At 35.2% G+C, this 10,953-nt stretch overlaps 1 protein-coding gene across 2 annotated transcripts; it reads right to left on the bottom strand.

The window, feature by feature from the left end:
• Positions 1–2,486: 2,486 nt before the first annotated feature.
• On the bottom strand, positions 2,487–8,878 carry PUM23 (pumilio 23). 2 transcript variants are annotated; one of them, XM_086241112.1, is made up of 11 exons: positions 8,804–8,878; positions 8,286–8,550; positions 7,817–8,180; positions 7,163–7,465; positions 6,418–6,585; positions 5,302–5,445; positions 4,916–5,035; positions 4,484–4,669; positions 3,838–3,986; positions 3,550–3,732; positions 2,487–3,263 (listed from the first exon to the last, which is right to left on the bottom strand). In XM_086241112.1, exons 2-11 carry the CDS (start codon positions 8,498–8,500, stop codon positions 2,831–2,833), a joined length of 2,265 nt encoding a protein of 754 aa, XP_086097238.1. In that variant the 5' UTR covers positions 8,501–8,550; positions 8,804–8,878; the 3' UTR covers positions 2,487–2,830. The 2 variants fall into 2 exon arrangements, with proteins under 2 accessions (XP_086097238.1, XP_086097239.1); XM_086241113.1 differs by having other exon boundaries at positions 8,286–8,547; positions 8,804–8,825.
• Positions 8,879–10,953: the final 2,075 nt, after the last annotated feature.

Genomic DNA, 10,953 nt, shown 5'->3' with positions numbered 1-10,953 from the left:
GAACAAAGAAAGTATATTTACAGGCATTTCAATTTTATTCGGTTGTATTGTCTTTGATTGGAAGGGTAACTGCAACTATAACTGGGCTTTCTTTCTAGAAGTGGCAGACACCCTTTGTTCCTTATTACTGCTATATCAGAAAATTTCTCTTCTTCCTTTTTTCTTTAGTTTAATTTGTTTGGTAAATAATGGTGCTGATCACTGAGAAGAAAATTGGAAAAGAATTGCACCAAAGTAAAGACAACACAAAGAAAAAAATCCTGTACCACAAGATCCAAAAGAGCTTCTCAAAAGAGTACAAGAAAGTGCCAGCTTTGCTTGGTCTTTCACTCTGCTTGATCAGTGTCAGTCATACGACTCATACATAGCTCAAAGCTGCAGATTGAGAGAGTTCAACTAGTTCAGTCAGCTCCACAGCAAGCTGTTAACTCCACGTTATGATATTGTAAGATCCAACACAGTCCCAATACTAGTACCACTGCCTAATCACTGATAACAATATAATACTAACCCTTTTAGCTTCCCAAAACAGCATTACTATTAATATTAATATCACGTGCCTCATCACATGACCCCTACTTCAGAAAATACATCATCATTTTCACAAAAATATGCAGGGTCAGAGTTAGCTGCATGTAACAGTCAAAGTTGAGCACATGATCCCACTGATATCAGATCCCAATTAGATTTTACTATTTTTCTTGAAACAGGAACTAGTTATAAATCAACCACTAGACCATAATATCTCCCATACCATCTAATCATAAGCTTCACTTCACTCCAAACTCCAAAGATATCTTCACTCACTAACCAGAATATGAAGGCCTGGTCTAGAGTTCTGGCTGCTCTGGCTCTTGCACTTTCCATGATGCTATCAGCCTGGCCTAATGGAGCAAGAGTAGATGCTCGTCCATTAACTTCTGCTCCAGCAAACACAGCTTCTTCTTCATCTTCACAATCCCTCAAAGATTTGCAGGCAAACAGAAAGAGCCCTTATAAGCAGGTTGGTTCAAGCTTTCGGAGGATACCACCAAGCACTCCAAATCCCACACAGAACAAGTAAACCTCCTATTTCAAGCTGTTTCATGCCTCTCCACACCACTTGAAGATCTCCCATAACTGACCTGAACTTGCCATGTTTTCTTTGCCAGGTCCAATCCTCCATAAGATGGCTGAAAGAGGAAGTGCAGAAGAGTGGTGTGTCTTGCTTCTAATGCTCCCTGCAAGCGTTACATGTAGAGTATAATATGTAATGCAATTACAATTTTGGTACTTGATGAGGTTGTGAGCTCGATCTGCTTGTGAATGTAAATTTATAATTTTTTGAATGTATATATAGAATAATATCTTTCTGTTACCAAAGGAATATGCCTTGGCAACATCAACCTGAAGTCTTGAAGGGTTGACTTGGTGATGATGTGTGTGTCCTCTACTATAGCAGCACATTGGTAATAATATGATCAATTGGAGAAAATTGGGAAAAAAATATACGACCAGTACCACTCCTAATTTGTTTTTTTTTTTTTGAAAAACCCCACAGTACCACGACCACGAGATCCAAGAACTTTTCAAAAGAATACAAAGGAAGTGCCAGCTTTGTTTGGTTTTCCACTCTGCTTTATACAGTGCCAGTCATGCAAAGCTCAAGCACAAGGAACTTGCAGATTGAATTTGAGACAGGCAAGCTTTATGTTTGGCCCAACGAGCTCAGTAAGCTCCCCAGCACATTTTCATATTGTAGATCCAACACTGTCCCAGTAGTAACAATAACTAACCTATTTCGGTTCCCAGAACAGCTTTGCTATTAGTATTAATAGCACTTGTCAGATCACATGAACCCTACTAAAAAATCTATCACTATTTTTGCCAAAATCTACAGGCCAGAGTTGCATCATGTAAGCAAGTTGAACCCACTGATGTTAGATCCAAATTTCATATTCTTACCATTTTTGAAACAGGAATTTAGGTATAAAACAACTACACCATCATATTTCCCATTACCATAACATCATAAGCTTAAATCCTATCTTCACTCACCAAGCAAAATACATACAGCTACAGAGAGGAGATATGAAGGCCTGGTCTAGAGTTCTGGCTGCTCTCTCTCTTGCATTTTCTATTATACTATGAGCCTGAACTAATGGAGCACCAGCCGAGGAATGTTCACAACTCTGCTGCACCAATCACAGCCTCATCTTCACAAGCCCTCAAAGATCTGCAGGGAACCAGGAAGAACCATTATAAGCAGGTTGACTCATGCCTTCGAAAGATACCACGAAGCACTTCAAATCCCCCTTCCTCCATAAGATGGCTGAAGGAGGAAGTACAGAACCAAAAATGCTGGATCTCGACAGTATGTAGTTTTCTTTCTGATTCATTCCTAGGCAACTTTCCAGTATCCCACTTCTCATGCTCCCTGCAAGTTTTACATGTAATACAATTTGTAATGCAATTACAATTTTGCTAACTAAGTTTGTCAGCTCTGCTTTTAAAAGTAAATTTGTTTCTTGGATGTATATATAGATAATATTATTCTGTTACAAAAGGCATACACCTTAACAACCTCAACTTGAGGAACAAAAACTAGAACACGAACAAAACATAAATTCTCCAACTCAGTTACAGCCTATGCCACCAATTCAAAGATCACACAACTAAGCAAATATTGTATATCTAACCATCATATTCTTTTTCCACTTTTTGTAAGCTTTTTCTTCTCCCTTTTGGTAACTTCCTTCAGGCTATTTCTTCCCCTTCTCCAATTAGGTTATACCCTCTGCAGTGTAGGACAAAAATTACAAAACATGATAGAAGTAGATGATCCACATCTTCATGCTTTCAACTTCTTGTGGGATTTTGGCATAACATCCTTCCTGTGTCGTTTCTTCTCTGTTTTGGCCATGGATTGAGATGTTTCCATATTTGTGACTAACTTCTTCTTTGACACATTATCTTTTACTTTAGAAACATCCTCATCCATTGAGATTCTTGCATGCTTCTTGCTGCTGTGTTCTGTTTTCTTTGGCTTGCGTTTAAGGCCTGTTGTACTCAAAAATGGCGCAGGAGATGCCTGGTGAAGTTCAATTTCTTTCCTCATTTCCTTTATTCCATCTGGGCGTGATGTGTTCTTAAAATTGTCAGAAAGAAAGCTGCTATTCTTTGACGGCTTGGTCTCAGTAGAGCCAAATGTAACATAAAATTCGTTGACAGTCGATTGTTTTGATTCTTGTCTGGACCTCCACTGATCAGGTCTAGCAGCAAATCTGTCATTTACAAAAGGGTCAAGTAAATAAACTACGAACATTCAACTCCTTACAAACAATGCCATGACACTGTATCGCAAATGATTAAATTTTTTTTTTTTCAATTATGTGTGCGCGCAATTGTGGGCCAGAAAGATAACCAGCTATGTGGTAATTACTTGGGTGAGTTATTTCAGAGACAAGTGCATGCTCTCCTTAACAGAGAACAAGGATTGACACATCTTGACTAACAATGAAGCACATCCAAATCCTGATATTCTGAGATAACATATGGCCAGGAGCTTACCCATCAACATCTAGTTTCCTCATAAGATGAGGACCTTGCTTCGTATTCCAAAGTTCACTTCGCACAGCTAACAACTCAGATACTATTGCCTCTCTGAGTGACAAGTTGCCAGTAGTAAAGCACTTTTCAACAGTAAAAGAACCTGATGATTGCAATGAAAGCTCTCCAAAATGTCCACGAAGCCTTCAAAGTATGCAACATAAGATCCAATTAAATACCATAGGACTAAATCATATATCTAAGCATCCTGATAGATACACATGCTACCAATTAAGTTACACGACATACTTCATAATTAATCGGCGTTTCAGTTTCGCAGAAGCATCAGAACTTAGAAAAGCTTCAATAACACGAGCTCCTCCTGCATCTTTAGCAACTTCAAGGATATTATCAGCATTGATGGATGTAATACTTGTAATATAGGGCTGTATAAATTCCTGCGAAGATGAAAAGCAATATACAGTAGATCAGTATTAACAAATACAACATTGTAATGCAAGAACCATTTTTTTTTCCTTCCCTGAATGCAAGAACCAGTTAAGTGAACATGCTTCAATCATTATTGCACTATTTTATTTCCTGAATATCCTTACTAAAATAGATAAATAAATAAATTGTAATGACCAAGCTCAGTATATTACCTTTACAATGTAAAAATTGAAGATAGACATTCCATTAATTGAAACAGAATTTTACATAGAGACAGAAGAGGACACATGAAAGGGGAGGTGGTTTCCCTTAAAATGAATATGGAGAGAGTGAAAGGGCAGCTATGGAGAAGCTAGAACTCTATTCAAACAATCTATGAGGCATCACAATAAGCTAATAAATATGCAAGTCAACTTAGAGCTATTAGCTACTAACAATATACAGCAAAATCCAATATATAGTTTGGGGGTCTGGTTTGCGTAGAACTACAAGAAAGATTACATACATTTTGAAATCGAAAAACTTCTTGCAGAATCAATGAACCCATGACATGCATTCTAACACCACTTGTCCAACTCCAATTAGACTTATCTTGACAGTAGAAGTAGCTATCAAGAAACAGTATTCGGGGAACAATGCATGTTGAAGACTCATTACTTGAATGTACTGCAGCAGCAAGGGCCTGGCAACACTGTCAAACAAATAATGGGAACATAACTGCGATTAAAACGAAGATCCAGACTCATAATCAGAACAAAGGACTTTTTTACTAGTAAATAGCACCCATCTATTTTATTCAACAGTAACAATTGTATTTGAACAGATTGGTGGGGTAAAAATCACCATACAACATTTCCAGAATATTTTAAATTCAAATACATAAATACTTAGGTGAAAATGAAAAAACTACAAAAATTAACACCAATTCATTATTAACCTTATCTTCGTAAGTATGAAGCCTTTGACTTGCAGCAAGCAGTGAAGCAATAACTCCCGATCTTCCCATTTCAAGCAGATACTTAAATTTCGAACCAAGTTCCCCCCAGATCAACTCCATCTAATGGAAAAATTGACAATAAGGTGTTATGACAGATCCAAGACCAGTTTTTTTCAAGGAGATATTAAACAGTACTTTTGTGAAATAAATATGCCAAAGTGGCTAAACTAGTAAAGCAGTAGGTGATAAATAAATGGAAGTAAATAATTCGAAGTTAAACACATTATATTAACTACCCACAATAGTAAATGTTAATCATAAAAACAATTCAGCATTGAAGCATGATGAGTGTTAGTATCCAAGAGCAACACTATCAGAAAACATACTTGATCTTGATTTCTGGTATGAGAAATTAGTGCTTGAATCACAAAGTTCCCACAATGATGAGATGCAAGATCAAATAATGAGTTTCTGAACACTTTTGTAAACATTTCATTGTACAAGACTTCAGGAGCCACTTCCAAAACAACCTGCATTTTCAGAAAATAAACCAAAGTTGCAATCAAGGAGAAAAAGGATAGAATAATACAAATAGATGTGAATGTATGAACTTGTCATCAGTTTTTCATATTATGTGCATTTGGCCAGCCATATCTGAGGTGAAAAAGCTGTGTTACCTTACCTACCCGTTATACTATATAACTACAGCTGCAGCTCAAAAGTTACAGTGAAAAATTATTGAAATCCCAAGAGTCACTAAAGGAAGTTTAACGCTGTAAATGTGGATAACCATACCATAAAACACATGCTGAAGGAAATTATTATTTTAGGAAAGAGTATTAAATTTCAAGATACAGTAAAACTATATAAATTTGGTCTTAGTGAAATGTTGGTATAGCATTAGTTTGTAGCTATCATAAATTGAAGGCTTTTTTACATTTTACCCACCGGGACTTTGGGCTCAATCTCACTTCACCACCTAAAAAAAAAATTGTGTCAATTTACCACCTGAATTAAAAATTTGTTGCAATGTACCACCTCTGGCTCATTTTGTTTAAACTATTGTTAAAAATAAGAGTGTTTTGCTCCTTTTCAAGTTCCTATTGTTAGAAAAAATGATTTTTTTACACTTTATTTGCTTTAACACAATAAAAAACTAACTTAAAAAGAACAAAACACTCTTATTTTTAACAAAAATTTAGACAAAATAAACCATAGGTGGTACATTGCAACAAGTTTTTAATTCAAGTGGTAAATTGACACAATTTTTTGTTTAGGTGGTGAAGTGAGATTGAGCTCAAAGTTCAGGTGGGTAAAGTGTAATAAAGCCTAAATTGAATATCAAGACCGATTTCCTTCATGGAGTTGTATAACACCAATTTGATATCAAATTACAATTTATACAAGCATGACTGTATTAAGTATAAAATTTAATAAGAGTATGTACAACTCGTCCTTTGGTAAAATTTTATGCAGGCATAAGTTGTTAAGGCAAACCTTACCTCCATTAAATGGCTAAATGCTGTTTCTTTCATCAAATATAAAACATCTCTCACTTTAGTCAGTTTGATAGAGTTTCCTTCTACAATATCTTCCCTGGTACACCCAATAAGAATGGGAATTATTTGCAACAGCTCTTCTTCATGTCCAGCTAACAACTTCAAAGCAGTCTGACAAGGAAAAAGAAAGTAGAATACAATTCAGCATGGATTCAAATCACGTAAGTATAATCTCATTGCAAACGAGGAAAAAAAAAAAAGGTGTTACAAAAAAGATTATCAAAACTGTAAATTGTTCTATGCAAGCAAATGATCAATAATACGTCACCAATCTTATTCATGAAAGAGTTACATCTCACCTCAAAAGAAAATCACTACCACATACTTAAATGAAAAGAAAAATTACCCTGCCCCTTTCTATAAATAAATAAAGGGAACCACTGAGCACAAAATAAATTTGCACTTTAGAATGGGAGATATTAAATTTGCTGTTCATCAGATCATGCAAACCAAGTATCACAAATGGAGATCTGGGCCAATAATGAAAACTGACTTATGAAGTTGTCAACACTATATTACCAATCAAATGCTATTGAAATCGTCTTATCAACCAAACTGTTATCAACATTATATTACCTTTAATTTTGATTTCTTTTATTTATATATTTGTTAATGAACAGCTTATCAGTTATCAATTGACAATTAAAAACAAAAGAAACTCATCAAAATAGTAAGATATAGAACATGCCTGCAGAACCAAACTGCTGTATTGATCAACTTGCAGGGTCTTAATGTTGTTTTGGGCACAATTTAACATCCCTGAAACAAGATTCTTAAATAAATCTGGGAATCCTTGTACAAAATGTGGGGAAACATCTGCATCTGGTCGTGATGCCTTAAAATTCAATCGCCGGGCCAGGACTGAAGATGACTTTGTCACATGAAACTCAGAAGAATCTAATGGTACTCCTTTACAAAGACAAAGAAGACTTCGCAGAACATGAGATCCATAGCAATTGCACATCAGATCAACAGAATTCTTTACAACCACCTGACAAAAGACAAAATTTAAGAAAAAATTTGTAAGTTATATTTGCCCCTAACTTATACATTTCTGTTTCAATTGTTTTAAAGTTTTTAAAGTTCAAATGATTGACAAAAATAAAGATCGACAGGTTTTTCATCACTCAAATGTGCAATTAACATTCATAACAGTAAGGTGATTATAATTATATTATCTGGATAATTTATGGCTTCAAAATACTAGAGACAGAAAAGGGAATCAATGAAAAAATGCTCTTTATATTGAAAGAGAACAAGGGTAGAGTGAAAAACACTCCTAAGAGCCTAAAGCAACCCAAAACCACACTTCTCGTAACTAAAAATATCAAACACTTGATACCTTGCATATTGCCTTTAGAGTGTCTTCAATAACAGAATAGTCCTCCATGTCCTGAAGATGCTTAGATAAAGACCGGATGGCAGTCTCAGCTACATGAGAACCAGATTGATCCATTGCAATAGAAGGGAAGTCCTTTGCACAGCTTCGAATGAAAGCACAAAGGCTGTCAACATCACAGCCCTCAAGGAGAGTCTGCATAGTGTGGCTTATGATATAATCGGTTGCAAGTTCAAATTCCTTCCCCCTAGCTTCTTCAAGGGCATTCCCGCATATAACCGACCTCTCCTCCATATCAACCCCATTACTCTCAAAAAGGTTAGCAATTTCCAAAAAGTATTTCGTCATCTCGGGGTCAACCTGTTTCCTACAACAAGTACTCAAAATCATTAAAATTCAACCAGAACTCATAAATTGGCCATCATTCTGAAAACCCATCATTAAAACAACTTATCATGTAATAGTGTAATACCTAATAACTGATTTCTGTGGTGCTGAATCGCTTTGACGATTTGAGCCCCGCCCGGATACATTTTTGTTAACACTGGCATCAAAGGACAAACCTTGTTTGTCAGGCTTTCGGCTCATACCCATTTTCTTTCTACCACGTTTATTTGACTTGTCCTCCTCACCCATTAAGCTTCCAAGTCGTCTCAACAGCAATGCTTTAGACCCAACAGAAACCATAAGCAAACCTCACTGCCCCACTCACACACAAATCTCTACACAGCTTCCTACTACAAAACAGTTTAATTACCAACAATCCAAACAAGCAAGAAATTAAGTTAAGGAACATAAAAATCTGTCATGCTGAAAATTTAGATTAATCCAATGATAAAAACAACAAAAATAGCAAATTTTTCATTAGTAAGAGAGTGTTTGAGAACCTAAAGATTAGAAAAAGAGCAACTTCTATTGAATTGAAACAAAACAAATTGATTATTGCTATCAAAGAAGAAATTTAAAAATAAAAAAGAAAAATAAGCTTACTTTCTTCTGTAGAGCTGCCTCTAGTCTGCTGCCACTTTCAGTTCACAAACCTAAGAGGAAATTGCACCAAACGACTATAACGTATTTGCGCTTGGCTTCTGTTATAAACGGTGTCGTTTGAGGGTTTTAAGGGTTTAAACAAAGTTTCTTAACGCGACCCGCTTAACTCTCGCGCCGTTTCAGATGATATGCATCGCTTGAAGAAACGACATGTCGTTTTTGTCAAAATGTCATATTTTAGCACTGGGCCTGGCGGCCCTGGCCTATAGATGACATTACAAGATTGGATCAGATCACACTTTTGAATCTGGGACTTAATTGGGCCTAGTGGCCCACTACAACTTATAGGTCCAATGCCATGCCTCTTTTATATGATTACAACAATAAAAAATAAAAAAGGTCAGTATTCCGACCACCATAAACTGCTAAGTAACAACTTTATTTCAAAATTCTAACTTTACCCTTTAAACAAAAAATTTCAGTTTTGTTTGTCAGGCCATTCGACAGTTATCTACCGAAATATTTATGATTATTCGACAGTTATCTACTGAAAATTTGTGGATTATTCGATAAATAACCACCAAATAGAAATGAAAAGGGTATTCGACAGTAATCTGTCGAAATATTTGTATTTATTCGACATTTATTTGCCGAACATTGGTGGATGTTTCGGTAGATGACCACCGAATAAATCTTGGTGATTTCATCATATTTTTACAATAAAGGGTAAAATAGAAAAAAATTAATAAATAAAATATGTTAGGGTGGTCAACTCAGCAGCTAAGGATGATTTGCATAACCCACTCAATTAAAAAACATCTCGAAATAACCATTTGAAATTCTATTAAAAAAATGTATTCCTTATTTTATGATTTTTATCTATAAAGTTATTTGAAACCCAATAATTCTCCTATAATCAGAAATAATCTAAGTTCAAAACTCTTGGATAACAGTTGTTAATCCAAGAAATAAATAAATATAACAGACGAAAACTGATGCTTTATTGCTTTTAGAAAGGATATGAAATGCCTATAAAACCATGCCTCCTTCAAATTATTTTGTTTCTCTCTGTCGGTGTTCTTTCTGTTTGAGACATTAATTCGTATTCCTATACACTCCACGATGACAATTTGGTTCTTAATTACGATGGGACTCCTATGGAATTGCCATGTTTGGTGTGGTGGACACTGAAATTGTTCAGATTGGTTTTAAAATTAGTTAATCTAAATACCTTAATTGTAATCACTCGCAAATCATGACCTGAATAAATTCCAGTGTTTAATTTGGCTCTTGATAGGGTAACCCAAGAAATCCGAGTTTCCAAGTTTAAGACCAACTTCATGCTCCTCATCATCTTACAGTTCTTACTACTACTGCAACACGTACATGTGAAGGTTGAAATTAAATATTAGATGACCGTGACCGTTATAGCATAATGTTGGTATATATTACTTTCTTCACATGTTTTTTACTATATTATACATTTATATTCTAATCATAACATATCATTTTCTTTCATTACTTATATATATATATTTTTTTGAAAGATGCTCTGGTTGGTGCTTTGAATACTGAAATATGGCAGAGGTGTTGATTGAGTGTTGAATACTAGGACGTAATCCATCTCTAGCTGACTGACTCTTTTGGCCATGCATGTTAATTACTTATATTATCTCATGTACTATATTTATCTAATAGAAATCGTGATTGTCCTTGCTCAAATCTTGTGCATAATTTCTTTCTTATCTTGAAGGGGCCCTACTCGCTGCACAATCTCAATTAATTGTATGTAATGATTTTTGGACACCACAACGTACCACTCTGTCTTAATTATATATAAGTGACTGTTAAGCTAGTAGGGCACACAGAATATCAATAACTTGTCCAGGCCGATGGCTCAACCAAATCATCAACTTCTTAATGCGAGCCATAACTCATTCTTAAGAAAATAAAAATAAATAATGTGAGCCATTAGCTATATGTGTACACTACATATATATATATATATATGTGAGCAAAACACTACTCTTCCTGTCGCTGTATTCCATTTTTTATGCATTTCTTAGGTCCACTCTCTATATTTTTTCTTCCATACAATAACTATATTTTTCTTTTTGCAATCAATCAAAATTTTCAATCACCGACTGAGA

The sequence above is a fragment of the Dryas octopetala genome, chromosome 4, assembly GCF_963921425.1.
Source record: "Dryas octopetala chromosome 4, drDryOcto1.1, whole genome shotgun sequence".
Taxonomy (NCBI): domain Eukaryota; kingdom Viridiplantae; phylum Streptophyta; class Magnoliopsida; order Rosales; family Rosaceae; genus Dryas; species Dryas octopetala.
The sequence above is the reverse complement of the archived record's forward strand: the minus strand, read 5'-3'. Positions and strand labels throughout refer to the sequence as shown.

Coding starts and splice junctions, on each gene's coding strand:
- PUM23 (XM_086241112.1), bottom strand. CDS start 8,500: ATGGTTTCTGTTGGGTCTAAAGCATTGCTGTTGAGACGACTTGGAAGC. Junction 8,181..8,285: donor CCACAGAAATCAGTTATTAG/GTATTACACTAT, acceptor TACTTGTTGTAG/GAAACAGGTTGACCCCGAGA. Junction 3,264..3,549: donor AGGAAACTAGATGTTGATGG/GTAAGCTCCTGG, acceptor TGTAAATGACAG/ATTTGCTGCTAGACCTGATC.